The sequence below is a fragment of the Curcuma longa genome, chromosome 5 (assembly GCF_044706935.1).
Source record: "Curcuma longa cultivar G26 ecotype Majalengka, Jawa Barat chromosome 5, ITB_CL_G26_1.1, whole genome shotgun sequence".
Classification (NCBI taxonomy): Eukaryota; Viridiplantae; Streptophyta; class Magnoliopsida; order Zingiberales; family Zingiberaceae; genus Curcuma; species Curcuma longa.
Window position 1 is genome coordinate 3247729 of NC_133865.1, and position 18557 is coordinate 3266285.

General features: G+C 36.5%; 1 protein-coding gene across 1 annotated transcript in view; it reads left to right on the forward strand.

Annotated features, from left to right (window-relative positions):
• Positions 1-4022: 4022 nt before the first annotated feature.
• LOC141829268 (ABC transporter B family member 6-like) overlaps positions 4023-18557 on the forward strand; it is a 28624-nt gene continuing 14089 nt past the window's right edge. The window contains exons 1-8 of the mRNA XM_074716702.1: positions 4023-4599; positions 11988-12042; positions 12124-12299; positions 12443-12643; positions 13782-14041; positions 14124-14434; positions 14527-14747; positions 14822-15162. Coding sequence (XP_074572803.1) covers positions 4210-4599; positions 11988-12042; positions 12124-12299; positions 12443-12643; positions 13782-14041; positions 14124-14434; positions 14527-14747; positions 14822-15162 — 1955 coding nt within the window. The 5' untranslated portion in view covers positions 4023-4209. The remainder of the gene's footprint in view (positions 4600-11987; positions 12043-12123; positions 12300-12442; positions 12644-13781; positions 14042-14123; positions 14435-14526; positions 14748-14821; positions 15163-18557) is intronic.

The window sequence follows — 18557 nt, forward strand, 5'->3', positions numbered from 1 at the left end:
GGGGAGGCCACACTTAACCAATACATGGGGAGAGTCGGGGACTCTTATTTTTGCTCTTCCTCACTTCTCACTTATATAAAGTAATACAGTAGTTGGAGAGAGGTATGTGATTACTCGTTGTCTTAATTATTTTATCACTTTCTCATTCTTAAAGCCTGACTTAAGTATCGGAAGGGTTTTATCAAGGTCCGCTTTAGTGCCCTTCTAATGTTCATCTATCGAGTGCAGTACTCCGGTGATCATAGCCTCAATTGGAGGGAGTCAACTCACACTTTCCTCGATCCGAGAGTTATTGGTGTTTTTATGTAGGCCAGTCGACTCGTCGACCTACTGATTCGCCGACTCATCGACTCGCTAACTCGCTGACCTATTGTCCTTATGACCACTCGACATTCAATCGACCTATTACTAAGCAAACCTGTGAAGATCATGTTGGTGCAATGCAATCAGTCTCTAGGATTTTAATGTTTGACAATGTATATGTATTTAATCAAGTTTGACCAAGAATTGATTCAAAATAAGACTTGATGTTTAAAAGTGATCTAAGTATAATCAAGTCAAGGTCGATATATATATCAGGTGAAAATTACTAGATGACTAACAAAGGTAAAGTCTAGTCAGATGTAAAATTGATCGGATGACAAGAGGTGATGACCTGCAAAGGTAAAGTCTAATTAGCTCAATGGTTAGTTAGCTCAAAGGTTGAATGACTAGTAAGAAAAAGTTCAAACATATCAAGGGTGACTGGATGCTTGGCAAGGGAAAACCCTAGTAGGTTAAGAGAAAACTGGATGTTAGATAAGAGAAAATCTAAGCAGATCAAGGCTGACTCGATATCTGGCAAGGGACAAGTCCAAGCATGTTAAGGTGATTAGATGCTTAATAAAGAAAAATCCTATGGGAGTGAATCCTAGGTTTTGGAAGAACTCCAAGCAAGAAGCTTAGTAGGTCAGGTAGACGTACAAAAGTAGACTTGAACCTAAGATGGTAAAATCTTAGAAGAAGTAAACTTCAAGCAAGAGGTAAGCCTAGCTAGTAGGCAAAGTAGACTTACAAGTTAAGGCTTAAGTCAGTCTAGTAGATAGTAAATCAAGTAGACTTATATGATTAGACTTGGTTGTTTGCATGCATGCCCTATAGGAACTCGGAGCTGGAAGCAAGATGGAAAGTAGATGAAGGCAATCGGATGCAACCAGACCAAGTCGAGGTGAATTAGACTTGACTTGGGTCGAACCAGACCCAAGCCAGTTTGGATTGACCTATCCCAAGGATATGTAGATTAGTTGGGTTTGATTCACCAGGTTCAGATCCAGACTCGGATCGATGATGTGGCAAGGATTGATAGACCAGTTGGGTTCGATTGATCGGGTTCAAGTCCTGGACTCGGATCGATGATGTGACAAGGATCGATAGATTGATCCCAAAGATTGGTAGATGGATAAACTTGATAACGATGAGATCGTAGATCACGATGAACTCGACTATGGGGATCAAGTTTGCCCAAGATCGGTAGACCAATCAAGACTGATTGGTAGACCGCAAAAGGTCTATCAAAGCAACCTTGAGCACGATGTTCAAAGCAACAAATTATTGCTACTACTCCTCGTCTCTGTGCTCATAATAATGCTAGAAGCTTTGCGATCAAGGAAGCTCTAGGAGGAGAGACGCTCGATAAACTCGGATCACTTCAACGAGTTTATTTGTTTTCTTATTGCAAGTATGATTATTAATTTGTATATATATTCTTATGTTGATACTTAACTTTTAAGAAAAGTCTCTCCGTCTTCTTATTAAAAGCATTCTTGTGTTGGAAAAGAAAATGTTAATAGATGAGATGTCTCTGATACATAAATCTTGGAGTATCAATTCTGAAAAGTTAGGATCCAAGTAAAATATGATGTATACTCTTATATTCTTTCTTTAAGTTATTTATCTATTTCCATTTAGACTAACTTTATGAAAGAATGAGCAAAATAAAAATTCTCGATATATCAATCCCACCACCACCACTATCTTACAGATTAATCGTGTCCGAGCTGACTTAGAGACAAGTCACTTCAACCTCACTCTGATTCTCGATCTCCACCGTGTCTTAGTTCCCAATCTGGTATTAGTCCATCCTCATCTCGATCGGGTCAATCCACAAACAAAAAAAATATTTTTTTGCATGTTAACTTAAATTTAATATAAAATATAAATTTAAATAAAAAAATAAAAGTTTCTCATAATTTGAAAACGATCGAAAATAACTATCAGCGAAAAAAAAACAAAAATAATCATCCTAGTATACGACGGCGCTTCAAGTCAATTCACATGTTGTCGAGTCAACCGTCTTTGACGTGCCAATAAAATTCTTTAATCAATAATCAAACACCAAAAATAGAATGTAGATTAATTTAATATGCACAGTCAAATAAATAAAATGAATCAATAAATAAAAAGATATAGAAGATGTGTATGAGTTTCTCTTTAGATATGCATTAAATAATCCCATTAAGTGCTGCAAATATGGAAGAAAATACTTTTTAGTGACAAATTTAATCAACAAACTAATTAAAGCTCATACTACCTTCCTTTCATAATATCCACTCCCTCGGCACTGTGTTTGTGACGCTAGGTGTCCTATTATTATAATCCATTAGTGCTTTTCATATTTTATTTCACAGTCGATCAATAAATTCGTTCATTTTTAAAATTAATTAAATATTTAAATTATCCAAATTAATATTTACTTTTTTTAAACCAGTCTTTGTTTTTTCTCTATTTTCTCTCTCTTTTCCTCCGATGGTGCGAGGTAAACGAACAAACACCATTCCATTTGCGGCTGCTTTCTGACTCGGACAGACAAAAGGTCATTATTATAATTATTTTATTCTGCCCCTCGAGGTTGTAGTTTTTAAAAAATACTCTAAAATTTTAAAATTATCAAAATTTCACTTATAATTTATTATTATTATTATTATCATTTTATTTTCCACCGTTACCATTATAAAAAAACATATAGTTCCAACTCTTAATTTATAATGGAACATATCAATTCGTTAAAAATCTATTATATAATGAGGTAAGACGGAATGGATCCATCAACTTGATCTATTGAAAAATCTTCAATTCAATTCAATTTAAGACGGATTACGAATTAGATGGACTAACCCACAAGTCTATTAAAAAATAAAAAATATTAAAAATTTTAAATTTGAATTGTAGTTTAAATGGACTAAATTAAAATTTTTAAATTTGGATTGCAATTTAGACAGATCAAACCCACTAATTCATTGAATTTTCTTCTTTAATTTTAAATTTTAAAAAAATTATTTTTTTTCAATCTGCAGATCAACTTTTGCGGGCCACGGGCAGACTCACATGGGTGGCGAGGGCGATCCACATGAATCACGGACTGACTTACACGGGTCGCAAACCTAGACAAGTCGATCTACTTGAATCCATTTTAAAATAGATTGATAAAATTTTAATCCAATCTGCTTAAATTATTCGGTGGGACAGACCAATTCGACATGTCTAATCTAAATTGATAGGTCTAAATATTTTTATCAAAACTATTTTATATAGCTTTAGTTAAAATGATTCTAACCAATTTTAATCAATTGTTTTATATTATAATAATTTTGCTTAAAATTATTTTAGTAATATTTAACTTTTCGATCAAGTTAAATCAGCTTTAATTAAATTGGAGTAGTTTTTAATATTTAAACGATTTTAAATAATTTTAATTATAATTTATTTTATAATTTTGAGTATTTTGGAGTAGTTGCTACAGTTTGTCAAAATATGAATGGCCTTTCGATTATTTTTAATAAATGACGTACTGTTTTGTTGATAATGAAAATAAAGGGGCTGTTATAAAATATTTTAAACAATAATATGGCTGATTTCATTATGGAAGGTATCTTTACAATACGTATAAACTTTTGGCGTAAAATGAAAATTTTCCTAAAGATTTATATTTACCCGCTATTGTTTATTATGTTTACTATTATTATCATGTTCTTCGTCCTGGAAGAGGAAAGCGACGACCTCTCGTCAGCCACCGCTGCTGTGGACGACCAAACAAGACCGGCGTAGACGAAAGTAGAGAGAAAGGGCGGAGCCGAAACCCTAGATCTGGCGTCCCTCTGGGGGTTTCGATGCGGTGCTAGGGTTTAGGGTTTTCTTCAGCAGCCGCAGCGGGAAGAAGAGATCGCGGCGAGGATGATGGGCTCCAGGGGGCTGTTCGGGTGGTCTCCGCCCCACGTCCAGCCCCTGACTCCGGTTTCGGAGGTGTCGGAGCCACCTGAATCCCCCTCGCCGTACACGGAGGGCGGGGCGGACCCGGTGGCCCCGGAGGACGAGGGTGGTGAGGAGGACATGGAGGAGATTGAGCCGCCTCCGGCCGCGGTTCCGTTCTCTAGGCTATTTGCCTATGCGGACCGGGTGGATTGGGTGCTGATGGCAGTCGGCTCCGTCGCGGCGGCCACGCACGGGATAGCGCTGGTGATCTACCTGCATCTTTTCGGGCAGGGCATCCATTTATTGCGCTACGAGAGCGGGAGATCCGGCTTACACCATGACGGTGACCTGCTGTTAAGGAAAATGAACGATGTGAGTTGGATTCTTGTGCCTCTATCCTGCCTTTTATTTACGAGCTCTTTTCCTCTTTTGCATCTTCATTGGCGGACAAGTAATTAGTTCCTGGATTTTGTTTCCAGCCCGTTTGAGTGTATTTAACTTCGTAGGATTATCAGAAATAGTTAATTATATACCCATTTGAACCAGTTAATCCTTGAAGCTTTGAGTGATAGATTAACCTTTGATTGGGGGGACATCAAGCTACAGTAAACACCTGTGGCCCTTCCCTCACTCTGAATATATTTTTCAATACAAACTTTTACTACTAGGAAAGATGTGGAACTATTGTATTTCTTTTGGCCGCTTTCGGTAGTTGCTTCAAATAATTTCTATTGATACTGGACTATAATTATGCATTTTAAACTTTTAGTTTCTTTTACTTTTGTAATATGACGTCATCATTAAATCATTCTTGCCTTATTTCTCTGGGGTCAACTACTTCAATTTTATCTTCCTATTTGAGCTTTATGTAAGACTACATCACTTACAATATTCAAATTAAATTATTTTTTGATCTTCCCTTGCCTTTTACACATTTCAATTTAATGGATTTAACTCATTTAACTATAGAAGCTATTGCTTGTCTTTGAACATGTCCATACCATTTCAATTTATCATCGCTCACTTTATCATTACTGACAATAGTGGTTTTTATTTTATATTTTATACCGATATTTATGTTCATCTCAACATTCACTTCTCTATTTTTTTTTTTTTTTTTTTACATATTTGTTACTTTCTAACAATCCAACACTCCAAAATATGACACACCATCAAATGTTTTCTAACTTCACATTGGTCATTGAGTCGGCTAGGTACTAGTTCCATTTTAAACTTAAATAACAAAATTTTCTGAATCAGATTCAAAATTTTATGAAAGAAATATAAAAAATATTTAGAAATTGGGAAATTGTGTTGGCCAGTTTGTGTCGTTCTAATTTGACGCCAGTTCTTGTTCAGTTTGACTAGTGTTGACATGTTTTCCCCCTAAATTTACCACTTTAAAAAAATATAAACGATAACTTAGAAATAGGGAAGTTGACCAGTTTGTGTCATTCTAATTTGACACTAGTTCTTGTTTAGTTTGAGTAGTTTTGACTTGTTTTCCCCCTAAATTTATCACTCTAATTGGAATAGTTTGACAATGAAATTGTGATTGAATGGATTAATAGATGATTCTTACATTGGCTTCACCCACTCCTTTTTTTGTCCCCACACATTGTTGACAATTGCATAAAAACCTTGTTGATGAATAAACTAACATAAATGATTGCCATGTGTTCACTTGGACATTTCCTTCTTGATGCTCATTGGCCATAAAATGATGCTTCCAAAGTGATAAAAAAGAGGGATTACTAGAAATGTAAAGCTCTTTATTCGGTGTCAACCAGTGGGAAGCTATTGTCTCTTGCCAATTACTAACTAATGATAATTGTTTCCTTCATTGAGTACATAAAATATTTCTTGGAGAATTGTTTTTTACATGACTAATTTGATATACGAGAACAATTCATTTCAATTGGTAAGGAAGATCTCAGATCTTAGTTAAGATGCCATCTTTGTTAAGGAAGATCTTGGACCAAAAACATAGTTTAGAGATTTATAATCACAACAAGTAGTCTAGTACTCTTCAGGAGGAGGAAAACTATCAAGAAAGTTATCATTAAGTTCAAATAATCTATAACTCCTTGTTTTAGAGAGCTCATTAGCTTTTAAGGCATCTACAACTACATACCTTGACTAGCCTAATCAAGGGACTACTAAATTTTCACTTATTTATTCTCTAGAACTAGTGACATCTTTTGACTCTAAAGGATCGCCTTTTCATTTTGGTGTGTTTGCATTAAATTGGACATAGTTTATATTATTGTTCAAATTTTTGAGCCATGTTGAAGTTTCGAACTCTGACTGGAACGAAGTTTCGGTATTGTGCTGATGTTTCAATACATGGTGTTGGTAGTTGATTGAAGTTGAAGAAGGAAATAAAGCATAGGAAGGAGATATTGTTTGTGTTGAGCATAGTTTTAAATCTTGTACTATGCGGGACGGAATTTCGATAAATTATTGAAACTCGATACTACTCAATATGGACAATATCTCCTTCCTTTGCTTCATCTCCTTTAACCTCTATCGACACGATATTGAAATAATATCTTTCCTATTGAAGATCGAAATTATGACATGATTTAATATTTTGAACTTTGGTAATTTACCGGGATATGTTTTGACAGTTTCGCCTGACATGATACAACATTTTACACCTTGGTTTAGATCATTTATCTTTCTTCACAAGTTGTTTGTTCCTTTTTTTGTATAAATCTAAAAGAAATATCCATTTGGTAACTAGTATTACATATAATGGAAAGATTCAAGATGGAAATAAATTGAAGTTCAGGTTTTTTTGGTTAACTTACCATTTCAAATGCACTTCTATTCCTCTTACATCTACAGAAGTTACATATTTAATTAATAATCTTGATTCTCCTTGTTTGCAAGTGGGAAGTACTCGATCCAAAATTTGGCCACCAATGTGTTATCAATTGATATTGATAGTTAATGTTAGTAGAATAATACAATTGATTGAAAATGACTATACTAAGGTATTAGTAATATTTGGATTAAAATCTTCATCATTCTTTGATTTTTGCCTCATAGCTCATTCTCTTCTAAAGAGTTCGATTGCACCCTTTTATGCCTTTGATTCCACACTTAATGGTAGGATGCAAAAAGAAAATCTTTGTATACCATCCATGATAGCAGCATTAAATTATCTTCATAGAATCTCCATAAGATTAACAAATATTAAGGTAATAAGAAGCAACATGAAGTGTACTATTTAAGTTTCTCTTTACATGTTTATCAATGAGATTCACATATGCATTGTAAGAAGACTCCATATTCTTAAAAAGGATCATTATATTTTAATAAACCTATTCCAGATGTATCTTAAGACATCCCACAACAAGTGAAGAGGTCAAGATATCTAATGATTTAGTCTTCCTATGCTTAATCTCTAAAGGCTGTGAAGGTGTACTTAGACCTTTAGAACTCTTTTTCTAAGATTGTTAAAGGAGTTATAATAACACTAAAATCTTTAATGAAACATACATAGAAAGTTGTAAAGAACATGAAAGCTTTGAGCTTCTTGAAGATATGACCGTTGGACCAATTCTTGATTACTCAAATTTCCTCAAGATTTGTTGAAATGCCCCGTGCAGAGATAATAAACCTAGGTAAGAAAACTTAGAGTCGTAAGAAGAAACAGTTCTTTACATGGATAAACAACTTTTTGATTCTAAGGGTTTTAAGAATGAGTTCAATGTATCGTAGGGGGTGTTGTGTGTCATACTTTATATTAGGATGTCATTAATTTAGACTACATGAACTATTTCTATAAAAGGGTTTCATAACTTGGTTCACTACCTCATAAAAGTATCAGGGGCTTTTGAAAGTTCAAAGGGCATGACCAACTGCTCATATAGTCTTGTATCTTAAAATTAGGTTCCGCTTGTGACCAATCCTAATACTAATTTTGTTATCCATTATCCAAGTCAATCTTATGGAATCATTGAGCTCCTACTATCAAATTAAGTATTTCATCAACTCTAGGAATAAGAAATCTATATTTAACAGTGTTCGTGTTGATGACATGATTATCAATATATTTTCTCCAAGAATCATGTGCTTTAGTTGTCAATAAAACATGGATGACACTAGTACTTAAGCTCTCCCTAACGAAGCCTTTTTGTAAAAGTTCTTCGATTTGCTTATTTAATTCAACATTTTTATATGGTCATATGGGGGATTTAATAGTTGTGATCTTGGAACCAAGTATATGACATGAAAGATCATACACATAAGTGGGGAATTTCATTGGTAACTCTTCATGAGTTATCCTAGAACTTTTATAGAATCTTTTTGACTTATGGGAGTGGTTGTTTGGTGAGGAACTAGGGCTAAGATCTTATGCTACTAAAATTCTCATTATCCTCAACTCCTTACCTTTTATTTTAAATTGAGATAAACTGAGAAATTGAAGGGTTTGCTTAGAAGGTGGGCTTAGCTTTGTCACTAGCTTGCTTTGTTATAGGCTTAGCATTGGGCTCAGGGTCGTTAGGGTTGGTCGAGTACAATTTAACATTTTGCCCATTTTAATTGAATAAATAAGTGTTTCCTCTCTCGTATTTGTCACTAGCCTGGCTTTGTTATAGGCTTAGGATTGTCTTTGGGTCGTTTGGGTTGGCTGAGTACAAACTAACATTTCACCCATTTTAAAAAAAAAGGGGCAGCCCGGTGCACGAAGCTCCCGCCATGCGGGGTCCGGGGAAAGGATCCATTGTACGCAGCCTTACCTTGCCTTTGGCAAGAGGCTGTTTCCAGGATTTGAACCTGTGACCTCTAGGTCACATGGCAGCAACCTTACCGTTGCGCCAAGGCTGTTTCACCCATTTTAATTGAATAAATATGTGTTTTTTCTCTCGTAATGAGTAATAAAGAGATCTTAAAGGCAAAGGCTGATCTATGATGACATGAGAAAAACTCATGGGTAAAACATTGCATTTACTTTATTGGTATATGAGCCTATCCTGAAAGGGTTCAGATACTGGTGACTTTGATATTGTTTGATGTAACTTGTATTTTAGAGAGAGCTTGTGTGGAAACTACATCGATGCAACTTCCACTGACAATGACAATTTTGCAAGCCTTGTTTTCACACTTTGCGTAACTATTGAAGATGCTAGTTCGTTGCCGCATATCATTAATTGTGGGTGTAAACAAAATGTAATAGTATGTGCAACCTTATAGTCTTACCCTCACCTCCCTTAGTCTTTAGATGTTCATTTAAGGGACTCGGAATAAGATACTATGTTACTTCATTTTGAGGGTTGTGTTTGGGATCTTATGGTAGAATTTTGTAAGGCCATTTTGATACTATGTGACTCTTGCCATGACAATTATAGCATTATATACTATAATTGAGATTCTCTCGTCTATTAGGGGTTTGTGTGACAGCTTCTGCTCGCTAGATGACAACTACAGGGTGACTCGAGCTAATTGCTTTTTTGATTTTAGTGACACCCTATAAAGAGGAGTCTAATGGTTGGAAGGTAGAGGTGCTAAGAATTGCTCAATCTTTATGGCCTTATGCCAAGCTTCTTCTATTGATGTTGAAGCAAATAACCTAACTTTTTATTAGACTTTAGTCAAAGTCTATTGATGAAATGGATAAGGGATTCTCTAGTCTAATATAGGATTATGCAAGTCCTCGAACTTACTCTGGTGCTCTATTACTCTTAGGGATAATTGTGTGAGGCTAATCCACATGGATCATTCATGATCTTTAAAGTTTGTTGGAATGTACTTCTCTATCGATTTTTGTTTTATCTCTACCTAGGTTGTGATGGGTTCTATCTCTTAGTATGCAATAATCCTAACCATTTTGCTAGTACTTCTTCAGCTAGTTAACAAATTTAATTTTAGCAAATCATGCTTTTTGATTTGGCTCATATTCTACAAAGTTAAGATGGTCTTCTATTTTAGCGACCCGATTGAGAAATATGTTTGGGTCTAGACGACCATTGAAACTAGGGTCTTTAAGTTTGAACAACCAGGTGGTATTTCTTCCATAGTGGAATAATAATAATGATTTATTTGACCTTGCTATATGAGGCGTATGATCTATTGGCTTAGAATCTTTTTTCCTTTAGTAATTTGTTGAATACTCTCACAACATGCTTGTTAAATTGTCTAGTTCAGCTATTCTAGATTGTAGGGTCTTAGACTCGTATTCTAATAGTTTACATAATCTACCATCTACATATAGTGGCTTTTTTTTATTATGACCAATGTAAAAGTTTGACAAATAATGAAAATTATAACATTAACTCAATAAATCAAAGGAACAAGTATAAACTAAGCAAATTAAAAAGATAGTATTTTTTTTTGAATGGGAGAGAACAAATGGTATGTGAGAAAATAATAAATGCCTAGCAATCAACTAAAGAAACTAAATTAAACAAGAAATTTTTAAATGAAAGAATGAAATTATTGAGTTGATGTGAGTATCTTGGCTGTGAAGTTGGCACCATGTGACCTTTGAATAAAATTTTCTGTTTGAACAAGATCAAGAATTTTGACAGGGAGATAATCACGAATTTACAAATTAGAGGTCTAATCTGGAATATTTCCAGAAGTTTTAGGATGTTTCGTGTGTGGCCTAAGGTGCTAGAAATGTTTTTTCTGAACATGCTCGGCATTGCCATTAGGGATAAAGGAGGTTGGAAGCTTGCAGTCACCAATATTTTAAGTAGTGGGGGCTGGGGCTAGGCTTTAGTGTTGTGCACAAGAAACTGAGAAATAGCAATTTGTCAGCTCGATGTCATGCAGGATGAGTGTGATAGTTGTAGTGGCTGGTCAGTGGCGGACAACTGCAATAGAGGTTGGAGGAGAGCTACAATGGAGTCTACAGGAGAACTAGGGTTTCTATGATTCATCTGCAGTGTCATGGAAGTGGGTGGCATGGACTGCTGTGGTGGGCATTGATGATGCTGGTTGTAGCTTTACCGTGGGAGATCTAAGGCTTGACGCAGAGATAATGATCCAGTCTGACTCCTCGAAGAAGGTCATAGAGGGCTTTCGATTGGTATTTACAGTGAGACTAAAGCAATGGAGAGGAAGCTGGTGTCAAAAATTGTATTTGCTGGAACTAGTGGCTGAAGTTTTTCCTAGGGCACAAGTATGGAGAGGAAGTTTTTTTTTTTTTTTTTTTTGATAAACTGGAAAAAGGACGGAATGGGATCAATCAGTATAGATGCTGAATTAAGGGTTTGACTTTGATGCCAATTGACGTAGCACTAAGACAAAGCAAATCTCACAGAGAAGGAAAAACAGAATCCTTAGTACAGGAATACTTTTCTAGATTTAATCCTATGAAAACTAGGAAACAACTAAATAATTCAGGAAATATAATAATCATTAGTTGACTACCAAAACAAATGAATTATCGAATAACTCAATTGATTATCAAACCACTCGATATTCAAAATTCAAATATTATTCCTAATGTGCACCAACTCCTTCAAATACCTAAATTTCTTCACAGAAGCACTGCATTTGTTTTGTTTGAATTTGTTGCTCCTCTATGGATCTTTGGTTACATATCCTGTTGCTTATACATTAAAGTTTTCTTCTTCTAGTAATCCTCATCCTTTGATCAGAAAAGGATATTCTTGATGGTGAGTTTCTAGTTAAATTGTTGAACTGTATTTAAAAATTTCTTTGTTCTTTATTTGCTTTGTTCTTAATTATTGTATAAATCAAACCTGTTGTTTGAGGCTTTAATATCCGGATCTCATTTGCAGCATGTGCTGTACATCGTTTATATTTCTATTTCTGTTCTGGTTGCTGGTTGGATAGGTATGATCAAAACAAATTTGAATATGTCAATTCTCAGTAGCTTGCAGTTCTTCATGCATATAATGATTGACTTGATTGTAGAGGTCTCTTGCTGGATTCTCACTGGAGAGAGGCAGACTGCAGTCATAAGGTCAAAGTATGTCCAGGTCTTACTAAACCAAGACATGAGTTTCTTTGATACATATGGGAACAATGGAGATATAGTGAGTCAAGTACTGAGTGATGTCCTGCTCATCCAGTCTGCTCTAAGTGAGAAGGTTGTAAGACGTTGTGATAGACAATTCTCTCTTTTACTGTCATGCTTACAAGAAAGAAAAAAAAGATCTTGATTTTTTTTCTTCCAAATTTCACATCATGCTGTCATTCTGTGCTAATGATGCAATTTTGCATTTTGTTACAGGTTGGAAACTATATTCATAACATGGCAACGTTCTTTGGTGGCCTTATCATTGGTTTGGTTAACTGTTGGCAGATAGCACTTCTAACCCTAGCAAGTGGTCCTTTTATTGTTGCAGCTGGAGGGATATCTAATATTTTTCTCCATAGGCTTGCTGAAAATATTCAAGATGCATATGCTGAAGCAGCAAGCATAGCAGAACAGGTTTTCATTTACTGTAGTTAAATCTTATTTCCTTTAAGCTTTTGATGTGTGCCAGTACTACTTTGGTTTGAGTACTCGTTCTTTTCCTACTTTTGACCTTTCTTAGAGGCATTTCTGTATCACTTAAGCAAGTTGCTATGATTATTAAGGTTAGGTCCAGGATCACCAATACTATTTGACTGTGCTTGGTTGATCCAAAAATGCATTACAGGATTGCTTTTAAAAGAAACAAAATAAATTAAGATTGGTCAAGAGTGGTCATGGTTTGTTTGAATTAGCCCGATAAGATTCTAGAGCAGTTGGTCCAAATATTTGTAAAAGAATAATATCTTTGGTTGGTCTATTTGGACTCTATCCTGATCAAGGATACTTTCCTTGCAAAGCAACCAGTTTGATTTATATATTAATTTTGTCCATGTTAAGTATCCTTTGATCAAGGTTTAAAATATTAAGCCGTGCCGAGATTTCGGTCCCGGACTGGAACAATACAGTTTCGATACTGTATTGTACCGTGCCGGTATAGTTTCGGTATTTTTAAAATATAAAATATATTAATTAAAATAAAAAATTTAACCTAAATATTTAAAATAAAAATAGAATATTTTTAAAAAATAATAAGATAATTTTATGGGTTTTAATAAAACTTATTTAAATTATCTCCAACTATAACTAGGAATTGATTATTAAAATCTGATCAAATCTTAAGTTTTAAAACCGAAACAAAAAGTCGAAAAATCATGACTACTGTGGATGTGTGTGATGGGGGCGCGCGCGCAGGCGCCGTCGGGCCCGCGCGACGCCTCCGGTGGCTTCCTCGGGCCCGTGCGGCACCTCTGGTGGCATCACCGGGCTCGAGCGGCGCCTCCGGTGGCGTCTCCCGGTTGGAATTCCTATGCTGGTGCCGATCCGTCGATGGAACGAGATTTTTCGCCGGTATCGCGTGATACGGCTCGAGATTTTAATCCCTGCCTTTGATTGTCTCTTTTGGTTTGAGGTGATTAAAAACTGTACTAATTCATTTATTTTTTGTATGGATAGATCTTTAGGAATACAATCACATGTGAAGGAAAATGCATTAATCAGTATTTTGTAGCCTTGTGCTTCAGTAGCTAAAATGTTTTTTTTTTTTGTTTTGCAGGCTATCTCATACATTAGGACATTATATGCCTTCACAAATGAAACACTTGCAAAGTATTCCTATGCAACTGCACTTCAGGCTACGCTTAGATATGGTATATTGATTAGTCTTGTACAAGGCCTTGGTCTTGGATTCACATATGGACTTGCTATATGTTCTTGTGCTTTACAACTTTGGGTTGGGAGGTTCCTTATATCACATCACAAAGCTAATGGTGGTGAGATCGTGACAGCTTTATTTGCTGTAATCTTAAGTGGACTGTAAGTGTCCTATGTGTGAAAACAAACTTCATTCTTTCTTACCACTTTGTTGTAATTTTTCTTGGTATTTTGTCACATATAGTGGATTAAATCAAGCGGCTACAAACTTCTATTCATTTGAACAAGGACGAATTGCTGCATATAGACTTTTTGAGATGATAAGCCGTTCAAACTCTTCTATTAATCAGGAGGGAAGCGTTCTAGCTTCAGTGCAAGGAAATATTGAGTTCAGGAATGTATATTTCAGTTATCTTTCTCGGCCAGAAATTCCCATATTGAGTGGTTTCTTCCTAACTATACCTGCTAGAAAGGCTGTGGCTCTTGTTGGTCGCAATGGTTCTGGAAAGAGCAGTATTATTCCTCTGATGGAGCGATTCTATGATCCAACACTTGGTTTGCTTATTTTTTCCATCTTTCCCTCTTTCACTTTAGAGGTAGATCTTTTAAATGGAGTAGTTGAGTGACATCTGGATGCTTTGATGCAGGTGAGGTTCTTTTGGATGGGGAGAATATAAAAAATTTGAAGCTGGAGTGGTTAAGAAGCCAAATAGGACTAGTTACCCAGGAGCCTGCTTTGTTAAGTTTGAGCATCAGGGATAATATTGCTTATGGAAGATCTACTACTTCTGATCAGATTGAGGAAGCCGCCAAAACAGCTCATGCACATGGATTCATTAGTTCCCTTGCAATGGGATATGAAACACAGGTACATTTTGCAATTAGTTTCACCTTAAGCTGTGATGTAATCTTCTTCTGCCATATGTAATTAATGCAATATAGGTTGGCAAGGCTGGTTTAACATTGACGGAAGAACAAAAAATAAAGATTTCAATTGCTCGTGCTGTGCTTTCAAGTCCTTCCATACTTTTACTGGATGAGGTCACAGGTGGACTTGATTTTGAGGCAGAAAGTGCTGTTCAGGAAGCTTTAGATATTCTGATGCTGGGAAGGTCCACTATAATAATAGCCAGACGCCTTAGTCTTATCCGTAATGCTGACTATATTGCAGTAATGGAAGAAGGTCAACTTGTGGAAATGGGTACTCATGATGAGCTACTGAGCCTTGATGGCCTGTATGCTGAACTTTTGAGATGTGAGGAGGCAGCAAAGCTTCCTAAGAGGTAAGTTGGGACCAAAGTTTAAATCTCCCATATGACTTCTTTTTAGCAGGAAATATACCTTAAATAATTCATACTATCTTATCAGAGGGCTCCCATTTCTCTTGCGAGTTTAATTTGATTTGGTTAATAACCATTTCAGAAGTTTTAGTTTTCTTGTTGATTATAGTTTAACCACCAACATGGATAAAATGTGTTGCTTTAAATATCTTCATGACCAAGTAGACATCTTTCTTATCTGTTACACGATCAATAGCTTGATTGTACTATTTTCATCTATGACTAGAATTGAATTCATATTTCTGGTTGTTGTGGTGACCCAGATTTGACTATTGAAATTCCACTCCAAGAATCCATGACACAGGACTTAATTATCAATGTGAGACTTCATATTATCTCTAAAATTTGCATGTTATTATTGTAAAATAATAATACAATGGATTTCTCTTTTTTTCTATTAGAAGATATAAGTCCCTATTTATACATGAATATAGGGACATATTTTAGGAGAATTATTCTAAAAAAGAAAAACAAAATATTTATCCTTAACAGAATATTTATCCCTAAATATTTTAACAATTCCTAAATATTCTAACACTCCCCCTCAAGCTGGAAGATATAAATTATATGTACCCAGCTTGTTACATATGTAGTCAATTCGAGGATGTCCTTTGTCTTCATACAAAATACCCTTTCCTGGAGCACCTCTGATATATCGGATAATGCTTGTTACAGCATCTCAATGTTTCTTGCATGGAGAGTTGACTTACTACACTTACTGTAAAAGAGATATCCGAACGAGTAACAGTAAGGTAGCTTAGTCTCCCTACTAATCGCCTGTATCGTTCAGGATCTGAAAGAGACTCCCCCTGATTTGGCATGAGCTTGACATTTGGAGAGCTGGAACTTGCTAGCTTGCTGCCGTTACTGGAAGAGGGCAGTTGCTTCGGAGAAGAGAGGCGCACGACCACGGGAAGAGTGGCGTCGCGAGGAAGAAACAGAAGCTCGCGACCATGGGAAAAGTGGAGTTGCGAGGAAGAAACGAGGAAGGAGTGCGCGACCACGGGAAGAGTGGTGTCGCGAGGAAACATGCTGCTCGTCGCATCGTGGAAGACGCGCGATGAGGAAGCCACTGCGATTGCTGCATCGCTACGAGGAAAACATGTGAGGAAAATGCGACGACGAGGAAGGCGGCTCGCGACGAGGAAAACACATGCGAGAAAAACGCGTGGTGAACAAAGAGAGAAGGAAGTTGCTGCAATTGCTGCGTCGCGACGAGGAAAACACGCGACGAGGAAAGACGACAAACAGAAACGCACGCGAGGAAAACGCGTGGTGAACACAGAGAGAGAAGGAAGAGGATTGGTTTGGGCCGATAACCCTAAACCTAAGAAGGGAGGAAAACCCAAACATAAACACGAGCACACGCGAGGAAAACGCGTGGCGAACAGAGAGAGAGAGAAGGAAGAGGATTGGTTTGGGCGGATAACCCTAAACCTAGCCTTCGTCAACCTTTTTCCACAGAGGATGTTCGACAGCTTGAATATCGTCTTCGATTTGAATGAGATGCGTCTCATAACCCTGTCCAACAAGCCAAAGTTCAATGTGAGAGCTCCAAGAGGAATAATTCTTACCATCCAACAACTCGGAAGAGAGTGGTGCAGTGATGTGGTTGGTAAAAATTGAGATATCCGACTTCAGGGTGCTGGAGGAAGCCATGAAGAGTTGAGAACGCGAAGCTCCTCAATGTGGTTGGTTCAAAGAGCTGTTTGCTGTTTTGTGATTGCTGTTTGCTGTTTTGGCTTGGCTGTTTTGGGTTTGCTAGGGTTTGCTGTTTGCTATTTTGCCTTCACGCTTTTGTCCGGTGCAAGGTGCAGCGCTTGTATTGCTGAAAGAGGACAGCAAGTAATTGCTGTTGTTGTTTGCTGTTGATGTGTTGCTAGAAACGGGCAGGTTGCTGGTCTGGTGGCTTGAAGAAGAAGGGAATTTGGGCTGCTGCAGGATCCTGTGCAGGAAATGAGAAAAGAAGGGAGAAGCGGCTGCTAGAAATCCAGAGATGGTGCTGTTAGGGCGCGTCGAAGAGGGCAGCGCTGAAGGAGCTAGAGAGCGAAACCTTCGTGATTCGGAAGGGTTCCGATTCGAGAGGCGAAGTCTTTGCGATGAATCAACGCGCCGGAGAAGAAGATTTGGGCCTTGATTACCTTGTCGTCAACAAAGGAGACGGCAGCGATCGCAAGCGGAGGAGAAGGCAGCGAAGAATCCTAGCCACTGGATCTTCTTCTTCTTTCCTCTAGCGGCCTTCGATCAGAACAGGGAGGCGCGCGCGATTGGAGCGGCGAACAGAGATTCGCAAGCGCAAGGCGCGTGGCGGCGGCAAAAGAGAGAAGGAAGAGAATTGTGGCTTGGTTCGGCGGATAAACCTAAACCTAAGCCAACCTTCGCTCTGATACCATGTAAAATAATAATACAATGGATTTCTCTTATTCTATTACAAGATATAAGTCCCTATTTATACATGAATATAGAGACCTATTTTAAGAGAATTATTCTAAAAAAGAAAAATATAATATTTATCCTTAACAGAATATTTATCCCTAATAGAATATTTATTCCTAAATATTCTAACAATTATTAACTCTGCACTGTCCCTCAATTTGAACATAGATATCTGCTTCCAACTTGTTAATGAAAATAGGAAAAAAGACAAAATTAGAGAAATAAGAGTATCTAGGACGCTTAATGAAGATAACAAAGGAGCATTCCAAAGTTGAGATATTGCAAGGTGTGAGCTGTATGATACTTTAATACAGTCTACTTGACTCATTAAAGTACTCACATCTACTTGACTAAGGAGAGGCTTTCACTTGAAAAGTAGATTTAGGATATTGGCAGTAGTACAGTTACTATCAAGAAGAGATTAAGTTTCCAATTATTTTAGTACTCCAAGAGAGTTGGATGTTTAGGGAGGCAAAGTTCGGCATTGGGCAAGAAGAGAGATGATAGAACTTGGAAGATACATTCACTAACTAATTTCATTTAAACCATTTACAAAATATCAAAAACGAAAGACAGTTGAAAATTGATTGTGAAATTTAGAAACCCAAAGATACTTCAATTAATTGAGATGGAGGAGAGAGAATAATTTGGATTGGTGAAGAATTAATACTGACTTCTTAACTAGTGCTATCTATTTTTGAGGAATTTATGATCAAAGTTTAAAATATCGAGTCGTGCTTAGGTTTCGGTCCTAGACCAGAACGATACAGTTTCGATATCATATCGTACCGTACCGGTATAGTTTCAGTATTTTTAAAATATAAAATATTAACTAAAATAAAAAATTTAATCTAAATATTTAAAAATAAAATATTAAAAAAAAAATAATAGATTATTCCTAA